Genomic DNA, 23203 nt, shown 5'->3' with positions numbered 1-23203 from the left:
TTGTGCAGATACAATGAATCTTATGAGTCTCCTTCCTAATTTCAATCAAGAATACCACTCATTTGTGAATATTATTAATTAGGCACAATTTTTTTTTTTATAAAAAATGAAATATTTTGGTTAACTCTATGTTTAGAGAAGTTAATTATTGTGTTCATTTTTTGGTTAAGTTTGCTTTAAATAGAATAAGTGTGTTTCAATTTTTTGATCAACCCTCACTTTTTTGTTTGAATGTGGTAGATGATGATAAGAAAATTTCTTTTTAAATTTCTTTCTCGTAAGATATTTTAGCTCTTGACTTCAAATGCAATTTAAAAAAAAATTCCCTAATCAACCAAGCAATGTTTTCGCGTGCTGTTCGTAACCTAATAGGAGGAAAAAGAAGAATTAAAGATTTGCTAATACAGGGAATATTTGTTATCTTAATTTTAACACTTGAAATCTTTTTAATTATTACAATTTTAAAGCCTTTGATGGTTAAATATTAATACAATGATTAGATTGTATCTTTATTTGTATGTTCATGTACTTGATAATTTAATTCATGAATGTAAAATAGTGTTTGGTTGGATGAAAGAGAAGGAAAGAACAAATTTTAAAAAATCTTTCCTTCTCACCACCTTACCAAACAAGAGAAAAGGAAGGATGTTTAGTTGGATAGAAGGAAAGGAAAAAAAATTTAAAAAAAATTTTCCCTTCCTACCACCTTACCAAACAAGAGGAGGGGAGCCCCTCCCTTCTCCCTTGTCCAAACAAGGGAGAAGGGACCTCCTCTTGTTTGGTAAGATGAAGAGATAGGAAGATTTTTTAAAATTTTTCTTTTCTTTTTTCTAAAACCTTCTCCTTAATTTGAGAAATGCCTCTCTCTCCCTTCTCTCCTCTCAAATCAAATAAGGTCTAAAAGAACTTGAGATGAAATAATTTGTGAAAGTAATAATTAGGTTCTTTGAATTTTAGGAAGTCTCTACAAATTGTGATAATGTTTAGACATATTTTCTTTATGTGATTTATATTTTTCATGATGAGCATTTAGTATTGTTTAAACTTTAAACTTTGTCCAGACAAAAAACTTTAAACTATAAAAATACTACTCCCAAGGTTGTCAAAGTGGCAAGTGCAAACTCTTAATGGTATATAAATTTAAATTATAAACTCGAATTATAAATTTATAAAAATTTACTTTTATTAATAAATGATCATTAAAAATATGTGATTAAATAATTAAAATGTAAAATATGATCGTATTTTGATATAACTATAATTTAAATATAAATAACTAAAATTAAATTTATTAACATTGATAGATTATCATACTCAATATAAAAATTTTAAAATAGAGTAATTTATTTTTAGTATTTCTTGTTTTTTATTAATATTAGATTTTTTCTTTTGAAGTTTTATTTTTCTTTGAACCGGATTTTATTGTTTCTATGAAGTGAATTTTACACTATATGCCCAACTCACTTAACTCAATATAAAAATTAACGAGTTTATCAAATTTAACCAAGTTTACACATAATCATAGTTCATGAACAAGTTGACATAATTTTATAAATTAAAAATATAAAAATAATAAACTCAAAAAATTAACTTATAAGTTTGATCGAGTTTGTGTCTAGTTTGAATTTTGGAATAAATTAATATGATTTTATAAGTTAAAAATGTTATAAATAAAAAATTTGCAAAGTCAATTCAAGAGATTAACAATAATAGCTACTCCATTGGATCCTATTCATAGTAAAAATTTGAGAGAAGTCTCTTTGGGGAGGATGACACTAAAGCCCCAAATAATGAATTTATAACAATTAGGTTATTGATAAAAAATTTTTTTATAAAAAATTAATTGTAAATATTGATTCAAACGGTCATAAATTTAAAAATTTTAATTGTAATTAAGATATTTAAATTTTATATGTAACTCTTTGTTTGTAATTGAGATTATTATTTCCAATTGTTTGAATCATAATTACAACTTATTTTTTAAAAAATTTGTTGGGACTTAATTATCATAAATTTCATATTTTGAGATTTTATTGTCATCTCTACTTTTTTACCCTATTTATAAAACAAAACAACTTTTTGACAAGAAGATTCATTAAAAAATTGGAAAGATTATGCATAAGTCTTATGGAACAATTTTTTTTATAAATAAATTTCATAAAATTTAAAAACTATAATCAAATTTTTTGAGACTTGAGTATAATTTAAAATTGAGGTGTAAAGATAATACTGCCCTTATTAAAAATGCATTATATTAATCAAGTGATTCATAACTATTTTATCAATAACTCACAACTATCACTTGAACATTTTATAATTATAACTTCACGTATCTAATAATTAAATTCATCATACGTTACTAATAAAATTTAACATTAATTATTTATAATTATTTTATTAATAATTTACAATTATAATTTCATAAATTTAATAGTTAAATCGATCATGTGTTACTTCACCAATAATTTATAACTATCACTTCAACTTTTTATAAATGTAACTTTACATATACACTGGTTAAACTGAATATGCATTACAAGTAAGGGTAACGTTGTCTTTGCGTTATAATTTTAAATTATACTCGTGTCCCAATGAAATTGGTTATGATTTTTAAATTTTACGAAACTTATTTATAAATAAGTCTGTTCTATAAAACCTATGTATAATTTTTCCTAAAAATTCTTTTTTTACCCTCATTTCTTTACTTGAAATTAGTTGCTTATCTCTCATATCAGTTATTAAGAGTCACTGGTCAACTCCCTAATCAAGAATATTGCAACAAAGAAACTTATTTTTATGACATGTTAATTGCATCTAACAAATTTTAATAATATACTCCTAATATTATTAAAGTATGTATATTTAATAGAAAAAAATTAAAAAATTATTAAATTTTTAGATGAAACTATTATGAGTTTTAAGATTTTTTTTTTGGTTATTATGTTCTAATAGTGATTTATAAATAAGATAAAATAAAATATTATTTTTTTGCTTAAAAAAGTTTAAGGAATTGGATTCAACTCACTGTGATTAGAGGATGTTTTAGGCCTTAAAAAATATTTACAAAGATATGTATTTTCATATTGTTTATTAATAAGGCTCATATATTGACAATGCGATTTAATTATATAACTTTATGAATGTGAATTATGTGTGAAATAAATCATTTTGAATTTGCTAATTTGGTTATTTTGTTTATTTTTACAAGAGAGGATGGCAAATAAATCCCTTTAAAATGGGCAAATGACAAAATAATACCATGAAGTGGGATAATTCTTTTAAAGTTCTTAAAAACTCATCTGTAATAATTTTTTTCCAAAATTATATTTCCAACCTTCTACAAAATAATAGAAATCATAGTTATTAAATCTAAACTAAAATTATGAATAAAAAATTAAAATTGTTAATATATGAAACATAGTTATTATTGCATAAATAAACTGAAGTTATGACGAACTGTATTGTTAATATTTAAATTAAAATTATTAATATAAGAAACATATTTATTATTGTATAACTAAATTAACCACTATACTTTTTATATTAACAATTTTATCTTTGATATTAACAACATCAATTTAAATATCAACAACTATGCATTTTCTAATTTTTTTTTAGGGTCAGAAACATATTTTTTAAAAAAAAAAGTTGAATCAAATATGCTCATAGAAACTTCAAAATAATTAGGAAGGATTACTTTAAGGTCCCACAAAACATATTTAATTACTATAAAGTTTATTGTATTGTAATTTTTTTAGTTCATTTATCAATAAATCTTATAATAATTACATATGTTGTGTGAAATTTGTATGTAATTTTTCCATATAATTATCACATCTTGTGCTCTAACATTACGTCAAATATTTATTTGTCATTCTCAGTTTTACAGAGGGGATGGGAGAAATACTTGAAAAAATGACAACAAAATTTTTTTGAATTACATAAATAATATTTTAATATTTTAAAATGTCATAATTTTATTAAATTTCTTAAAAACTTTTATGTTAATAAATTTTGAATTGAAAGAACATTTTAATCTCATTGATAAGTTTTGATTTATTATACTTGCAATTTCTTAAATAAAAGTTATTATCTCTTAAATAAAATTTATTATTTTAATAATTTATTTTTAATAATAGAAATTACACTTGATAAGTTGTAATGTTTTGTTCAACTTTTGTTATTTATATAATAAAAATTATTATTCCTTAACCAAAAATTGTAATTAAAATTTATTATTTTGACATCTTTTTTTAATAACAAAAATTATACTTAATAAATTATAATTTTTTATTTAACTCTTTTGATTCACATAATAAAAATTATAATTTCTTAAACAAAAATTATAATTGAGGTTTGTTATTTAAAGTAAAATAATTTTTTTACTTTAAAATTTATTGACATAAAAATAAAAACTTCAATAAAATTATAATATTTTAAGTGGTTAAATTGTTATTTATATAATTTTAAAAAATTTTATTTTCATTTTTTCAAAATACCTCGATTTTCCAGCTAGTTAAAAAAAAAAAATAAACCTAATTGTAGTGTCTTTGGCGGCGCCACTCCCGCTTCAAGGCGGCCGTCCCTCGCGTCTCTCCGTTCTCTCCTCCTTCCCTAATCTCTGGAACTCTTTTCCAGTTCGGCCATCACTTCGTTGCCCAATTTCTCCATCGGCGGAGCTCTCTTATCTCTCCAAGTCTCCATCCCTAATCTCTCATATCTGTTTGTGCTGTACGTTTTCCTATAACCGCTTGACTGTTTTTATAATCTATCATATCTTATTTCACATCTTCTTGTTTCTATTTTGCGTGCTTGTTTTTCTCATTTTTCATTGTTACATGAATATTGTCTTATGCGTGATGCAGTGATTGGCAGAGCAAAAGATCAGCAATAATGTATCTTCAGTATTACATTAATGATAATGGTAATAAAGTTTACACTACCAAGGTAACATTTAGTTTATCTTTAACTAGTTCTGTAACACACCATGTATGTTTGCTGCTAAATTGGAGTTGAAGGCATTAAACATGAATTCATTGTGAAAATGCGTAGATTTTTACATGTTCAAAGGTCTTGTAAAGTTTTTTAGTGAAATATCACTAATTGGCAAATCTAAAAGTAGTTAATAGGGTCTTATTAAAAAAAGGGGGGGGGACTGGAGGGAGTAATTTTTAAAAGGACAGATAAATTAAAAAACGAAAATTTTCTTCGAATATGACAGCTGAAACGAAATGGTGGGAGGCTGGGAGCAATTGTCAAAATGATTTACATTTAGCTGCAGGCGTGGCTTAAAATTTTAGTAGAAAAAGGAAGATAATGTGATCATTGGAGGAGATTAGCAAGTGTAAACTATATGTGTTTTCGAATTTATGAAATATTGCTCAAACATTTAGCGGAAGCACTGGATATTAAAGTATCTTGTTTGAAAAATGATTATATCAGTAAGGTCGCTGCACAGTTAAGTTTGAAACTCCATTCTATATGTAATATGTTGCAATACACAAAATCTGGTGAATGGATTTTAGTTGTATTAAGTTTTAGCTTCTCTGTTAATGCAGAAAGAATCACCTCTTGGTTTGGCCACACAGTCTGCTCATCCAGGTAATATAGTTTCATTGTTTCTGTTTTCATGAAGGCTATTGTTGCCCCTGGTTTACATGGAAACATGAAGAAATTTTGAATAGTATATATGAGTGACATTGTGAGTGATATCTTTGGAGAAGGAAGAGCCGATTCATTTTCTGTTAGACTTGATGCCTAGATGTTAGCTGCATTAAGCTGCCATTAACCTATAGAACTTTTCTTTCCCTTTCATCTCAAGTTTCACATGGACGAATTTCCCCCCTTTACTTTTACTGGAAGTACTTGAACCTAGAGTCAGTCTATGAAGGTACAAGCTATTATATGTTGGAATTGTAATCAAAATGAGTAAGCCAATCTTGCTAGTAATCTGGGGCTCTGAGCACTTCTTTTGGGGTTTAATTTTTTGGGATGTATTTGTATTCTCATACCTATGGTACATTTGTGTTGCTGTCATAATGGGATTGATCTGAATGAAAGTTCATATTCCTCCCAGGAGTTAATTTATTGCTTTATAGTGTGTTTGGAGTGGTGTACTTAATCCTTGTGCATGCGTTAGTCCTGGACTTGTTAAATGAAAACAGATGTAGATTACTTCTGTTTTAAACTTATAGCACAAGTCCAGGCAGAGTTATTTCTTCCCTCTTATTATTATTATTTAAATTTATCTATTTATTTACATCAGCTATACCTTATTGATCTAGGACCATTGATATGTATCTGTTCTTTATCTGGTGACTTTGCAGCAAGATTTTCGCCCGATGACAAATTCTCTAGGCAGAGAGTCCTTCTGAAGAAGCGCTTTGGTCTGTTACCAACTCAGCAGCCAGCTCCAAAGTACTAACCCAAAACACACACGCACACCGCTGGGGGATTGTTTTAAAGAGTTAATTATGGGCGCTTTCCTTCTCCCCCCGTCTTGGACCCAATAATCTGACTTGATAAAGAGATCTGTGGTGCGGCAGATATTTCTTTAGAATGTATAATGTAATGATTGACTGGTTGGAAATAGAGACTATGTATTAAAATTTTTTTCTCATGTATTTTGTATTTTTAAATTACAAACACAGGCCAGAGCTTACAAATTAAAAAAAAGATGTGAGGATAATAAACCCACATCCATAAGGCTATAACTAAGATCATAGTCCATGATGACTAAACACTCTGGAGGTGGTTCCAAAATTAAATTTTGTTTCTTTAGAATTAAAGATAAACTATAATACAGTCAAGAAGGTAAGTAGCAATTATTTAAGTTAATATAATTATGAGGATTAGAAATTCTATAACCTAAAGAACTCTACCACTGAGACCAGCATTCAAGAAATTCTTCAAACCAAACTAGTAATATTGAAAGAGCAGTAATAATTGATTAATATATTTCCGAAGTATATTGCTCTCTGGAAGCGCTGTAGCTCTCCAATGAATATTCTTGACTGGCTTGGGGTCCTTGAAGACTAAAGTAATGTCAGGAAATCCTGGACCAAAATCTTCCATATCTGTAATCCATTTGATAGCATATCTCAGCTCTCTAAGAATGAAAAGAATTGAATCTCCTCCAGAAGTCCAAATTCCTCCTCACATGAAAGAAGTTAAAATATCTGAAAATTACAATGCCAATTCCTCTGGATTTAAACCTTGATTTAGTGACAATCTTTCCAAGGTTGATGATAAGAAACCAACCAAACCAGGCCTTGGCTTTGCATGATCTAGAAATCGAAGGGATAAGCAAAACAGAGCTCAAGATAACTTAACCAATAAGGCCGAAAGAAAATGAAGAGACGGGAAGCAAAGGAATAGGTTTCAAGAAATCTTCTAATCAGCATATCGAAAGAGCAGAGCCAGTGAGCAAAGGCAAACCAAGAGACGCTACAGAGACACCAATAAGACGACAGAGAAAAGTAGAAACTATGGAAGAAATGGAGAACAAGTTAATATAAGACTTGTGCATTTCGGCTCCCTTGAAAAAATTACGTACATTGTTTAACTCATCAATTATAAATAGCTTTTACTGCTGTAGGTGAAAAAATAATTGATGTATATTCATTCTTTCAAAACTTGAATATCATTGGTAATATTGTGTGTCCTTCTAGTAAGCACAATGACGAGTTACAAGATATTTTTGTGTTTCAAATTGTCAATTTAGTTGAAAATGATGAGATTCAGATAGGAAAGAACTAAATTAACCCATTATGATGGCATGAAGACATTAGATGATGTTCTCATTTTAATTATACATGTAGTCTTTTATATAATACAGTGCAATTGCTTTAGTTATTGAAAGTATGGGGCTATTTGAAATTATTTTTATTTTATTGTTTTGAAAACTGATGTTTTGTAAAACATGTTTTGAGAACAAAAAAAAATAATAAAAATAAATATTTTTTTCATTTTCCCTTATTTTCTAGAACAATAACTCTAGAACACCTGAAAGTTATTTTCATTTTTCTGTTTTCTATAACAATATTTTATTTTATATTTTTTAAAATACTTTTTGAAAACATGTTATCAAATAGATTTTTTTGTTCTTTTATTTTAAAAAATAGAAAACTATTCTCAGAATAGGTTGCAAACAAGCCCTTAGTTATCACACTATCTACTTATTCTCGATGAGGTAATGCTACTTATGCTCGTAAAGTATTGACGTCATTTAATTTTATTTTTATTTTACATTTTAATGAAAGAAATTATGAAAATTACTAATAAACTTTGTCAAGTATCGCAATAAAAATCTCAAGATACCTTAAGTGTTATGTGATATCTATCACAAAATTATTTATTGAAAAATTAAAATATTATGATTAAGAAGGTTTTATAGAAAAAGTTACTTATTTTTGGAAGAGCCAAGTTATTGAAATTTCTATGAATTTTTTACTTTATAGTTTGGCTATTTGAAAAAAAAAATAAATTTAATATGTTAATATTTGAGGATATTTTATCAATATTTAAAAATTTAATATAAAAATTTGCTAGAATAAAACTAACAGCGTTAGAGTTAAAGAATGAAAAAGATACTTTATAAAATTAAAAAATTAAAATAAAATATTATATAAAGTTAAATTATTAAATATATATTTTAATTTTATAATTTTGGCCCCGTTAATAAAAATTTATGGCTACACCCCTGATCACAAGGCTGCTAGAGGGAAAAGACGTTGAAGAAGAAGGAAAAGGAAGAAGAATAATACGTGGCCTTTGCAAGACAACCTCTCAGATTCTACACAGAAGTAAGTGATTTTCTTACTAGCCAAAAGGCCTTCACTGAAAATTAATTTTTATTGTTGATCTAAAAAGAGTGCGTGCCATGCCAACAAGTATTTTCTTCCCTAACCACGTGAACGCAAATCACCTCCGAATCTTACATTAGCATATTCCCAATATTTTTGTGATGAGTGGCAAAGTAAGGATCTTGAGTTTAGGGGATTCTCGATACAATAAAAAAAAAACACACATTTTCACCTCTTCTAAATATATTATTTCTCTTTTTTTTATTTTTTAATTTAACTTTCAGTTGTAAACTTGTAAGTGCAGCAGGTTAACAAAAAGCATTCAATGAATTAACTCAAATATTAAATCTTCATTTTTTATTATCTTTTTTTAATTAGTTCCTAACTAGTATTTAGGACGGGGATAATGAGGGTTTTATTTAGTCAAATTAATTTATTTTAAATTGTTAAAGGATTAATAAATATATTAGTATTAAAATATTGTGAAATTATGAGCTAATGCTTGCTATGCTTTAAATTAAAAAATTAAATTTTAAATTTGGGTTGAAAAAAGAATGAAATAAATTTAAAATTTAAAATATTAAAATAAGGGATGTAAAGTATTAAAAAAAAAAAAGAGTGCAAACTACAAAATATGAAAGCTCACGCTCCCATACCTATCATTTTTCCCATGTGATGGCTCAGCTGCAGTTTGCAACTACAATAGTCGGTATAATTTGTCTTGAATTTGTTGGAAATTCTGGATGGTTTTCAAAGATTCAAAAAATAAATATTTTTTTTTTTTTGAAGTCAAGATTCTAAGAGGTTCAACCCTTCTGTAATGCTCCAGCCTTCGAATTACTTGTAATGAAAATTGTTCCCATTTGTGTCTTTTCGCCAACAGGGCTGCAGGTTTCCTTTAGAGTGGATGCGGAAGTGATATATGAAATTCCATCTCTTCTAATATATCATTATTTTAATATCAATATATTTTTATATAAAAATTGTAGAAACTTATAAATTTTGCTACTGATTTCAAGTAGTGTTAAAGAATTCATAATCTACTTTGTTGAAAATTTCATTCCCATAAATTGGCTCATATGTTTTGAATTGAACATTCATGATGCAAGCCTAGTGTAAGTATTAAAAAAATAAAATAAAACAAGTAATTAAATTAATAAATTATTGGTTCCGAGTTTATTGGCTCAATTGTAATTGTGATAATTTTCTAATTTAGTATTCAAATCTAAAGAAGTTAATATTTATTCATAACACGCATTAGAACTTATAATAGCCAACGAATAATTTGTCATCATAATGTTGATTGAGTAAATATATAATGTTAAGTATATAAGTTTTTTTCTTTTAAATATATTTCTCCTATTTTAAAGGTAAGAGCTAGTTAATTAATTCATATAAATTACAAAATAGATAAAATAGTTATTTTCCAAAAAAAAATATCCGTTCGTAAACTACCCCATTTTAATAATTTACATTGAAAACTACATTTATGTGCACAATTAATAGGAATAATTTTGAAAATTAATAAATAAGAGAAATAAAGGATATTAAAGTCTTAAATTTAAAACCAAAACAAATTCTCCAACTAGTTTTTACATTTAAAATCAGAAGAATTAGTAATTTCATTTTAGTGCATTAACTTTATTTACACTCATGACTCAGTGTTAAAAATCATGGGATCATTTTCTATTTTAACACATGCTATGATTTTTACTATTTCCTTAATTTCAATTAAGATGCAAAGTCATTTTCAAGTTAAATTTTTTAATTAATAATATATATTATTATTGTTATTATTATTATTTATCTTAAATCCATGCAAATGGAGAGAAGCAGATCCTGCCCCCGTTTGTTACATTGATATTAGGATATTACAGGTTGAAACAAGTCCACCAAAAATCTTTAATCCAAAACAAACCAATAAATCAAGGCCACGTTATCACCAAAATCTCCAGACATTCAATCTCATCCTCACAAAGCATCCTCATCCTCCCACCCGCATTTAATAATTTCTCTTCACACTTCTCACATAATCCTACCCCAACCAAACCCACACGATCCAAGTTTTCACCGATCCTTCCCCAACAATGGCTGCTTCCTCCATGATCTCCTCTCCCACCTTTTCGCCGGCCGCCCAGCTCCGCCCCCTCACCCCGGCATCTAGCCCCTCCTCCCTTCGCTTCCACGGCCTCCGACCGCTTCCCGCCAGGGCAACCCCAATCAGCACTACTCAGAAAAGGACCGCGGCGGCGGCGCGTGGAGGATTGGCCGTTAAGGCCGAGTTGAATCCGTCGGTGGTGATCAGCCTGAGCACGGGGCTGTCGCTGTTCTTGGGGAGGTTCGTGTTCTTCAACTTCCAGAGAGAGAACGTGGCGAAGCAGGGCTTGCCGGAGCAGAACGGGATGACGCACTTTGAGGCCGGAGACACGAGGGCAAAGGAGTACGTGAGCTTGTTGAAGTCCAACGATCCCGTCGGATTCAACATCGTCGACGTCTTGGCTTGGGGCTCCATCGGCCACATCATCGCTTACTACATCTTGGCTACCACCAGCAACGGCTACGACCCCAAGTTCTTCGGCTGAACCCTAATTCGTTCCTATTTACCCTGTCTTTCTTAATTATCTCTAGCTGTATAGTTTCTTCTGTGATCTATCATTTTGTTCCAAAACTAGCTCTATCATCAATGAGAACAAATGATTCTCTCTGGATTTGTGATTTTCATTTTCATTTTTGAACGTTTTACTGCATTACTATAATATAATGTTCAAGTTGTGAGAAATGAAAATCATGTAGTCAAGCAAGCTTTGAATTGAGAATCTATCCCCTGATTAAAGAAATATTATTGGAGGAAAAAGAGTAGAAATTACTGGATATTGAGGGTAGGAGGGGAAAAAAAATCAAATTTGGTGAGTGTCGCAGGTCCAATATTCATACGTTGATTGTTTCACGTGTTTTTGTCGAGAGATCGTTGGTCTAATTGCACATCAACAGTGTAGAAATGTAAATACAAGATGTACAGATAACACTGAATCACACCTCTGCTTTCTGTTGTGCTTATTCATTGAGCCAATAATTCATATGAATCTAAATAAGTTAATGAAATGCATCCTTGTATAATTGCGTCATCTAACTCAACGGTTCATGTTTTTCTGTTCAAGTATGAATTTTTAAATATTGATGAAATCCTACAACTAAAATGTAAACATTCTCTAGATGAGAGGATTTATGACACTTGTAGTATCCATATCCGAAAATAGCTGAGTTTTGATTGATCTGGAGCAGTGAATTGAAGTGAATCAATAATCAATTCCATCGAACTAAAATATTTAGTTTAACTAAATGGAATCATTGAACTTTAATCAGGTATATGACCTAATTTTCTAAGTGCATGGACATATGACCTAATTTGTAGTTAGCTAGCTACTTTTATGCCCTACAAGTTGATTTCTAAGTGCAAGGACTTTGTAATGTGAACATCTCAAGTTCTCTCACAATGACAATTTTTATTTTTGGATATATTAATCATTCAATTATGCCTCAGATTTTTCCCTTGCGTTTGCAATTTTTACATTGAACTTAGTTGTCATCACCTATATTCTTGATCATACAAGAAGTCATCAGAATATTGTTTTTAAAGAAAATTACTCTCAAGCCCTATACAAAAAATCTAAATACAAAAAGTCCAATGAAATCACAATATTACTTTTAAGTTCCATGTTCTTTACTAAGCTATCAGGCCCGATTAGAAGTACACACAAAGCCTTAATAAAAAAACATTGTTTCTATAAAATTAAGTCTTTTTAGTCTGTACTTTTCGTCTTAGGATTCTGCTTTTTGGTATTTTATTGTTTCCTCATTTTGTGTGTGTGTTTTTTTTTTTAAACTGTTGTTTGCCATTTTTTTTTATACTAGATCGCCTAGTTTCATGAGATATTTTAGATTTATTGTTCACTCTAAATTAATTCAGACTCTTATGTTAGAGACTTTATGATAATTATGAGTTTTAATGGAGCGATTTCTTTAAAATCACCTTAATTATCTATTACTTTCTAAGGTTCAAACTTTCATCCTAAAAAATGCCCGTTATAGCCCTTTTCAACTTCATTGAGCGCATTTTGAGTTGAGTTGAGTTTTGGTTTGTGCTATTTGGGGCTTCAGCTCTTCGGCGTTTTTGTTGATTTATAGTTTGTTCGTTTGTGATCACCAAAAATTTCATATTCTTTGCTTTTGACCGAAACAAACAGATTTGACTAACGTGTTTTATTTTAATTTTTTCAATCTATTTTGTTTCATTCTTTTTTAATAACTAAGCAAGTACTTATAAATTATTTACTAATAAAATTTTTGTATCAGCAATGAGGTTTTAAATCATGACATCGAATACTATGAGCCACATCTTTAATTTGTAGATCAGCCTTTGTTGGCTAACTGTCACACTCAACTCGTGTCAGGCCAGAGCCTTGGCTCTAGTTCAAAAGTTTTTCTTTTTTGTTTTTTTTTTTTTGGTTGTTTCTAATTCAAAAGTTTAGACAGTCTAAAATGGATTGAGTGGAATTTGCTGGGGAGGAAAAAAAAAAAAAAAGGAATGGACTGAGTGCAATTTGAAGTATGTAGTCGAGCTTTGCAAAAGCTGAGATATATATTTCAACCCTGTTGGTTGGTTCTCTCCAAAATATCTCTTACTTTTTTTATTTAAAAATATAAAATATTTTTAATTAAATTTTATCTTCAATAAAACAGTTATCTACTTTTAAATTAACTTTATTTTTTATATTTATTTCTATTAAACACCTTACAATAAATATAAATTTATTTATTAATAAAAAAATTTTAAAAAAAATAATGATTATACCTCAAAAAATTTTTAAACGTTCAAATTTTTAATGAAGGAAGTATGTTCTTAAAAATATTTTATTTTATTTTATTCTTTTGTCCCATAAGCCAATTTTGCCAAGACAAGAATCAGACCAATCAGATAATGTTACGTGTTGGGGTGTTCAGTCTGAACCCGTTCTAATTGGCCCGATATCATCCTGATTATATCGAGACAGGTCTTGTTCTTATCCAAAAATAATCGAGACGGAACTTTATGAGACAAGATAAGAAAAGAGTTTGGGACCGGACGGGACACGGGATTACTATCGGGACATCCCGTCCCGTCCCGTCCCGTCCCGTCCCGAATATTATATATATTATTTTTTATTTTAAATATATTAATTATATTAACATAATTTATACTTATATTAATTATATCAATTATAATTTAATACTTGCAATTCTTATTTAAAACTAAAGTTTTTTTATATTGATAATTTTAATGGTATTGAGTAAATATGACGATATCTTTCTTTATAATATATTAATTATATTAATATAATTTATTCTTATATCTATTTATTTAATAACTTTTATTTATAACGTATTTCTTGCTTTATTTTTTAGAAGAGTAATTAGCTTAGCACATCTTTACTAAATTAAAAGAACAATGATTTAATGTTATGTTTGACTTGCCTGTTGTTGCTAATCTTATAGTATAAAGATCACTTGTATTTGTTATTATAATGTGTAGTTGTGATTAATATAATTTAATAATTAATTTTAAATTATTGTTATTTATGTACTTTTGTTGATTTGATTTTAAACTTAATAAATTATATTATTTAAAATTTTAATAAATGTTATTATCTAAATCTTTTTTTGATATTATTTCATTTATCGGGATGGTGGGACGTCTCGATCTTATCCCGATCCTATCCTGACTCTTAACAAGATGGATGACTTTCGGGATGGAACGGGACACGAGACTAAAATTCAGTCCTAATCTTTTTTTTAGGACGAGACACGAGACAGGGGTGTCTCGATTCCGTCCCATCCCGTAAATATCTCTAGTTACGTGCATCGGTTCTCCAATAATGTTGTGTGGCTTGACAAAGTATTCTTAATTACCAACTCATGTGACAGAGTGACACTTTTATACCAAATATTCCTTATTCATAGGGGGGAAAAAGGTATTGCACTCATATTTTTTAATTTGGATCTTCTCAATTGATTAATATTAACCATTAGACTGTGATACAATGATAAAAATAATTAATGATTAAAGTCCTCAATTTATTTTTCTTAAGAAAAATTATATTCACCTTAAAGTTGTTAGATCACGATCTATCTGATGATTAATATCCTTTAATTTAGGCTCTTAGTTCAAATGACAGGATTCAAAGCCTATATTTTTATATACTTAAAATTGCATAATTTGCTCTTATAACATGGAGGATATTTCTAGTCCAAAAAAAAAAAAAAGATGGAGGTTATTTCTATTTTTAAAACACATAAATAAATAAATAAAACTTATATACTTAACTTTACATAGTTAAATTACTTGTTTTCAATTTAATTAAGACATACAAATTTTTTTATTTATTATTTATTTTACAGAAAACTTTTATTATTAACATTACCAACATATTAAAGTTCATTTATCTTGATTTTCTTGCATAAAAGTTTATTGAATATATAAAATTAAGCATATAAATTTAAGTTTAAGAAATAAAGGCTAAATTATACTTTTAGTCCTATAATTTTATAAAGTGTATTTTTAATCCTTTAACCCTAATATTTTTAATTTTAAATAATTATTTTTTGTGCCTATTATTGTTATTTTTAAAATATTAAACTTAATAAGTAAATATTTAAGAATGTTTTGTTAATATTTAAAAATGTAATGTAAAAATTTTTTCTGATGAAACTAATTATATTAAAATTCTAGAATTAAAAATACTCTTTTTATAATAAAGGGATTAAAATAAAATTTTGTATAAATTAATAAAACTAAAAATATACTTTAATAAAAAATAAACAATCACAGTGAGGGATGAATATCCTTTCCATTTTTCAATATATTAAAAAAATATATACAATAACTATATCTATTAAAGTCTTACACAATAACAATCACTTGAGAAGCCCTCACCAGCAATTTAAACAACTTTTATATTCTGCTTATTAATTAATTAATTAATTATTATATATAGTCCATACTTGTAGATAACATAAAATAATTTTTTCAAAAAAATTATGAGATTGAGAATCTTCTTCTCCTGGGCTTAGTGACGTCCACAGGCCCAGGCCCATCATCCAAGTGTAACGTATCCTTCGACCCCTGCTTGAATGGGTTGAGCTTACTCAACTTCTTGGACATGGAAGAGAAGAACGTCGGCTTCTTCGTCGTCGTGAGGCCTCCGGTACCGGACGACGACCCTCCCTGAACGTTCTTTTGCAAGTCCGTGATGTACATCTTCATCTTCGTCAGCTCCGATCTCAACTGTTCGTTCTCTCTCACCAACGTCACGTCCGTCTGCAGCTCCTGATTCTTCGCCTCGTGCGCCACGTTGTCCTCCGCCCCGCTCCTTAGCTTCAGCTGGTCGTAATACAGCGCGTGCAGCACGATCTGCACCGGTAGCCTCTTGTTCTGCGACGCATGCACGCGCGCCTCGTACGATAGTTTCAGAGGGTCCATCACGCTACACGCCTTCTCTCTCTCTATCTCATCCAAATTCGGATGTGCCTGTAAGAAGAAAAACGTTCAAGAGCTGGGTTAGGATACGAATACTGGTGGTGTTCAGTTTTAATGGATGTGTTTGGGAACGGGAATATCGTAATCCGTACCTTGAGGTAGATATCCACGGCGCGGTAGAGGTCGTCGTCGACTTTTCGTGCGCTCTTGGGGATGAGAACGGCAATGCCATTGAACTTGGAGATGGTGAGCTCTGCGTAGGTTGCGATCTCGCATAGGTAGGCATCGACTGTCTTGGCAATGCGCTGAGTTGCGGTTGAACAAACCTCCTTGAAGTTGCCGGTGTTGAAAACCGCTGTGCTCTTTTCCTTCTCGACGAACCCTGAGATGATCCTTCTGACGCTGTCCAAATCGAGTAGCCTCTCGCCGTCGTAGGTGAACGATAACACCAGGAGGTCGTCCACTGTGACGTGCTCGAGTATGTCGGAGATCCGCTTCTCGAGCTCCTTTTTGCAGCTGCTCGAGGCCTCCAGGAAGATCGCGCACCGGAGGAGGCAACAGAGGAATTTGATCGGGAAGGCTGCTTTCTCCGAGGGGAAGAGAGAGACAATGGATTGGAGAAGCTGGCGTTTTTCAGCCTGGGAATCGGAATCGGAATCGCCAAGATTTGCTGCCTTAACGCTCTCGCCGGAGTGATCTCGGACTAGCTCCCGGAGCGCACGCTCCGTGTAGCTAATCAACGCGCTGGCCAGAGTCAAGGCCTTCGCGCCACGCTGCTTCATGGCCGCGATCACTTTGCCAAAGAAATCGACGTCGAGGATGGCAAGCTCTTCTGTCCACCAGTTCGGTGGCGAACGGCTCGGAAAGTTAGCTTCGCTGCAAGCCTTGGAACCCACAGCCTCCACGCACCGTTGTACGATACCGAGTTCATCAGCAAATGGAAGAAGCCTCTGACAAGATTTGAGGACGAGAACGGCGCGGGAGAGGCTGGTTAAGGCGACCTGAGACAGAAACTCCTCCGTACGTCCGGCGAGATTGCCATCACAGTAGTTATCATTCATCTGGAGGAACTCGGCGGCGCAATGCAGAGCGGCGATGTTGTGAACGTTGATCTCAAAGTTCACGCCGTAACAGAACCTGGCAGCCTTCTCGAAGATCTCAGGCCCTCCAGGAATATCAGAAAGATCGATTCTGGTAAGATCACTTTCTTCAGACTCTATTATCAGCTTTCTGATGTAGTTGCTCTTCGCCACAAGCATAAACTGCTCCGTTATTATTAACAAATCAGAAAGACACAAACCCGTTTAGTTGGTTTAACGATTTACACGAGCAGAACCACACAAACAAAAACCAGTCCAAAATCACTAGGAACAAGCAATTTTCGTTACCTTGTGGAGAGAAAAATTTGCTTCTCCAATTTCAACAACAACATCTGTTGGCATATCTTGGGAGAAAACCCTGCAATAAGAAACCAAACCAATTCAATCCTCAGCTGTTCATTTTCTTTCGTACAAATTAGGAAGTAGATTGGGTATTTGATGGGTTAGCAAAGTACCAATTGCCAGTTCTTTCCATGGCAAGGGAATGACTGATGGAGTTGGGAACCGCCATGACTGATGTGTGGTTTGATTTTGGAGCTAGAGAGCCCAAGAAGGAGCGTAGAATAGTATAGGAAAAGGTAGGTTCCGATTTGGATTATAAAGAAATTGAGCACGATTTCATTATCTCCGTAGTTTCGAGGGTGGCCCCCCATGTGCTGTAGCTTTAGCTCATTTTTGTTATCTCAGTTACCTTTTCGGCAAAATGATTCTTCTTAAAGGGATATCCATGTCCTTGTCCCGCAAGTGGGGATTGTACTTCTGCCTAGTCTGCATCCTGACAAGTAGGAACTTATAATTCGATATTTCACAACATTGGCACCAATGGATTCCTCCGTATTGATTTAATCTTAGTTCCCTCTTTATCTCCCCATTTTTCACTTGTTGGTGCATGCATATCTTCATACTAGTTTGAAAATTGATCAAGTTTTGCCTTGTATATATTGTTTTGAATTTTCAATGACACACTTTTTACTCTATAAATATGAACGGCCTCATTATTTCTTCGATATAGATAACACGTTTATTGTTGGTAGCATAGGTAGCATCGTGTGAATGGAGAGGGTTTACTAGTAGACTACACGTTTCAAAAGATGGTAGAATTTTGTTTTCCCTCGATGAGGGAGAGCTACGAAAATATCTTGACCAAAATTTATTACAGTCCGCTCTCAAGAAAAAATATCCAAGATATATACTTCGACTGTAGACAATGTTGAAAGTGAAACTACAATAATATCATACACAACATGCATGAATGCAGTGGGTATTCTAGTTTAGAAATGTTACCATTTGGATATTTATGGTTTTTTTTTTCTTTTAGGAACTTACCTTGTTTGTCGTCTATAGATGAGATGAGATATTCTTCCACATGAACATTTAACTTAGCTTGTACATAGTGCGCATTTGGAATGATTATTTCCCTACATGTTTCCCCAATTAACGTGCTTGGTTGGTCCATCAACTTTTATCCTTGTCCCTTCATTTCAGTTGAATTTAACTTAATTCAATAATCTTATTTATACATTTTGTCATTTAATTTTGTTTGATTTTGTTGTTTTTAATGTTATTATATAAAATCATTTGAATTATCATTTAAAATGGAAATAGTCAATCAAAATCCAAAAAGTAAGACATCCAGTGACATTGACAAATTGTGACTAAATCTGAGATTAAAAACTTCTGAAAGAAGCGTTATAATTTAGAGTATATAGCATTGAATAATAAAATCATCCCCCAGGATATATTTTGATCAACACAGTAATCTCATTCCACAATCATAGTCAAAAGCATTAAATGTCCCTTAAATTAGAAGATGTAGATGATTTCGATGAATAAGTGATGACAAGAAAGAAAGCAGAAGGGTGAATGAATGTAGATGCAATGAATTGAATGAAATAATAATCCAGAAAGAGAACGTGAGTTGAAGCGTGGGGCTGGAGGGATGGGGACTCGTTCATGGTTTGGTTGCTGTGATGTCAGGACAAGTCTCAGCCACACAAAACGAGTGGTTCACAATTACACGTACCAGCTTCCCTCCTTGCGTGTACACGCAAACCTGAATTGGACGGAAAGAGGGGGGAAGAGGGTGTCTCCGTTCCTCTTCCCTCCGTTTCCCTTCGTTTCTCTTCCATCACCTTTGAATTAAACTTTTTTAATAATTTAAATTTAATTTTTTAAAAAAATTATTATTTTAATGTTATATAAAAATATATAAATAAAATATTATAACTTTAAATAATTTAAATTAAACTTTAATAATTTAAATTTATTTATACACCTTTTTATAAAATAAAATAATAATTTTATTAAAGCCTCAATTTGAACCATTAAATTTTTAATCCAAAGGTGATGGGAGAGAAATGGAAGGAAATGGAGGGAAGAGAAATGGAGACACCCTCTTCCCGAATTAGACCCATGTGACTGGGCGATATAATATTTATTTTTTTTAAAAAAATAAAAATAGAATCAGGTACGCACACATATATAATTTAATTATAGTTTTTTCCCTCTTAATCAAGGGTTAGAGTGAACCCATCCAAATTTGTAGTAGCCAATACCTTTTTGGTGGTATAGTGGCATGAAATCTCCCTGTATGTGAGTGAGGAGTCATAGTCGTGGATTTGATGCGGCTTGTAACTTTTTAAGTTATTGGTGTATAAGCTTTTGTAATTTTTTGTTTGTTGGGGGGGGGGGGGACTGACAATATTGACCCTTTCCTTGTTAAAACCTAAAATCTACCAACTTCTTTTAACTTAGGGATCAGATGTTAAAGGGTTAAATGGCAATTCCACCCTAATTATAAATTTAAAAATGTTTGAGATTTTAAATTTATTTTTTATTTAATATTTCTTTTTAACTTTTAAAATGGTGTAATGTGTAACAGTCACACCCCCTGAGCCCACTGCTGCGAGTGGTGGACTGGGCCGTGCTACCTCACGGCAACCAAGCCGGCTTTCCTCCTGGTAGTTCAGGAGTTATTCCCTACACCCACTGCGCTAAGGGAGCCTTCTCAGGTTCGATCCTCCAACCTCTCCTACATAGCAAAGTTGAGGCTGAACCTGGTACCATTGAGTCAACTTTATGTAACATTCACACCCCCCCAAGCCCACTGCTGCGAGTGGTGGACTGGGCCGTGCCACCTCACGGCAACCAAGCCGGCTTTCCTCCTGGTAGTTCAGGAGTTATTCCCCACACCCACTGCGCTAAGGGAGCCTTCCCAGGTTCGATCCTCTAACCTCTCCTACATAGCGAAATTGAGGCTGAACCTGGTACCACTCGGCTCGGGGGGGTGTGACTGTTACATAAAAGGCTGTTACATAACTCCTGAACTACCAGGAGGAAAGCCGGCTTGGTTGCCGTGAGGTGGCACGGCTCAGTCCAGCACTCGCAGAAGTGGGCTCGGGGGGTGTGACTGTTACATAATGTAACCTGGGACGAATTTATATTGAAAGAAATGGGGGCAGTTGCCCCACTGACATCATTAGCACTTCTTAATTATAAGGTGGGGGAAATTACCACTTGTCCCTTTTAAAATTACCACTTGCCCCTTTAAAGTATTGCTCAAGCATCATTTAAGTTTTTTTTTTAATTCAATCTTTTCTCCTAAATACTTTCTTAGTCATTCAATCAATGAAATTAATGTTATTTGTATTGTTAACTTTTAGGTGGTAGATTGGTTCATATAAGAAATTGTTTGGTTCATATTATTTATATAAATATATAAGATTATGTTAAAATTTATAGAATTCTCCTGAACTTTAATATAGTTACATATAACTCTTTAAAAATTAATCGCTTTAATTTTTTTTTCAAAGCTCCCATACTATTAATAACTTTATTATCTTATTAACAAATTTTGCCACATCAAATTAATGAGATATGCATATGGCACTTAACATTGAAAAATTATTTACTTATTTTTTAATACAACTCAAGAAAGAATCATATCAATAACAATTTATCCTTCCTTTGAAATGAGACAGGTATGCATCCATAATAATAAAAAAATATAGATAAAATTTTTATAAAGTTATTGTTAGCTTCTATAGGATGTCACATAAGGTGCTATATATTTTTTCTTAAAATGAATGACAACTTTTATGGGTAAAATAGCTAAGAAATATTAGTAGGGAGTCTGTGATTAAAAAAAAAAAGAGGTTATGATAGTTAATTTTTAAAGTTTTAAAGGTGAGAGGAGTTTTATTGTCTCAAAATTTAGGAAAATTTTATATATTCTAACAAAATAAAATAATAATAAAATATTTTTTCAACTTCTCAAATAAAATATTAATTTTTATTTTGTAAGCAATAATAATGTCAGGTTCTTCAATTGTTTATATTGAAAATATTAATTTTAAAAGAGTATGATTATTTTCATCAAAAAAGAGTATTAGCATAGGATATTAATATTTACTATTTATTCTATCATTTTCAACACAAATTTTGCTTATATTAAGATAATTTTATTTTTTAAGTTATTATAATTTTATAGTTTTCTATTGTTTCTTATGTATTTAATTTTAATGAATTTATTTCTATGATTTAAATAAATATTTATAATTATATTTAAAAATATTAATAGTTATTTATATATGTTTTGCCCCCAACAACAAAATTTCCTAGATCTATCACTAAATGTAACATTTACCGTTAATAAAAATTAACTTTGTTTGACAAAAAAAAATTAATTTTGACTATTGACTAATTATAAAATAAAAAATACTGAAAAATTATAGAAAAGACTCAAAAAATTACAAACAATGACTCAAAAGATTACAAAAAATGATCTAAAAAATTTTCTCAATCATTTACTGTAATTTTTTAGGTTAATTAATTGTCAAAGTTAATTCTTATTAATAAGTGTGGGTACATTGTATTGTTTTCTAATGTTGAGAAGTAACATGGTACAAAAAAAATGGATTTAGGGGTCAAATTGCTAGTCGATCTTTATAAGACATCGTCCGACAATTTTGTCATACAAATGTTATCTTGAGTAATTATAAATTATCGCAACTACAACTTTTTCAATCAATTTGCCTAAATAATTCCAAGGCCCTCAAGGATTCTGTTCATTTATTTCGATACTAATTGCATGGCCAAGCTTTTTTTAAGAAACCTTTTTATGCAACTTTCGTGAAGGTCATAAATCAAACTGCCACATGAAGCTTCTTCTTGTTGATTGACGGAGTCATCATCAACTGGTCAAATTTAATTGTTTAGTTAGAGGTTAATAGTTAAACCACTTCATGCTTCCTGTAGTTAAAAATAGTGCAAATGTCTTTTTATACTCTTAGCCAACGTGACTTGTAGTTTTTATAACTTGAATAGATATAGAGATAATTTTTGGATACGAGACTTGAAATTTCACTCTAAAAAAAGGGAAAAAAAAGTGTCCCTAAGTTGGCTATTAGTGCTCTCATGCAAAACAATCAGTTAAGAGTGTTTATCGGATAAATCCAAATCATCTTTTGATTCTTCTTGTTTGTTTTTTAAAGAAATGTGTGGCAATTTTCTGTGTGTGTTAAGAGGATCCAAGATTGAGATGGATTTGCCAAGTCATGAATCTGAGAGGTGATCGGCTATAGAAACGCCAGCACGGAGAGAGACGGATGTCTTACCGTTTTTGGCACCATCCAATCATAATGTTGGGAAATCTTGACGAACAAATACCCAATCACGGCTCCCTGTGTCCCCCACCATCTTTCATCAGTACACTATACTTTCACTTGGCTTCCATTCCCCCATCCTTTTTTTTTTTTTTTCATTTTCCGTGTATCATTATACACCTT

General features: G+C 30.9%; 3 protein-coding genes across 3 annotated transcripts; 2 read left to right on the top strand and 1 right to left on the bottom strand.

Annotated features, from left to right (window-relative positions):
* The first annotated feature begins 4559 nt into the window (after positions 1-4559).
* Positions 4560-6710, top strand: LOC129303996 (H/ACA ribonucleoprotein complex subunit 3-like protein). The gene is made up of 4 exons (XM_054943607.1): positions 4560-4731; positions 4866-4947; positions 5559-5601; positions 6327-6710. The coding sequence occupies exons 2-4, from the start codon at positions 4894-4896 to the stop codon at positions 6422-6424; spliced, it is 195 nt and encodes a 64-aa protein (XP_054799582.1). The 5' UTR covers positions 4560-4731; positions 4866-4893; the 3' UTR covers positions 6425-6710.
* A 4116-nt stretch (positions 6711-10826) lies between these two features.
* LOC129303597 (photosystem I reaction center subunit V, chloroplastic) lies at positions 10827-11512 on the top strand. Its single transcript, XM_054943013.1, has one exon. The coding sequence runs from the start codon at positions 10892-10894 to the stop codon at positions 11384-11386; it is 495 nt and encodes a 164-aa protein (XP_054798988.1). The 5' UTR covers positions 10827-10891; the 3' UTR covers positions 11387-11512.
* Positions 11513-15669: 4157 nt separating this feature from the next.
* Positions 15670-18102, bottom strand: LOC129303808 (root phototropism protein 2). The gene is made up of 4 exons (XM_054943336.1): positions 17873-18102; positions 17706-17775; positions 16470-17579; positions 15670-16368 (listed from the first exon to the last, which is right to left on the bottom strand). Exons 1-4 carry the CDS (start codon positions 17926-17928, stop codon positions 15877-15879), a joined length of 1728 nt encoding a protein of 575 aa, XP_054799311.1. The 5' UTR covers positions 17929-18102; the 3' UTR covers positions 15670-15876.
* Between the last annotated feature and the right edge of the window lie 5101 nt (positions 18103-23203).

This window comes from Prosopis cineraria, unplaced genomic scaffold (genome assembly GCF_029017545.1).
Source record: "Prosopis cineraria cultivar Desert tree isolate PC_DT_omini unplaced genomic scaffold, ASM2901754v1 PC2, whole genome shotgun sequence".
NCBI lineage: Eukaryota > Viridiplantae > Streptophyta > Magnoliopsida > Fabales > Fabaceae > Prosopis > Prosopis cineraria.
This window is presented reverse-complemented; position numbering and strand designations above follow the sequence as displayed.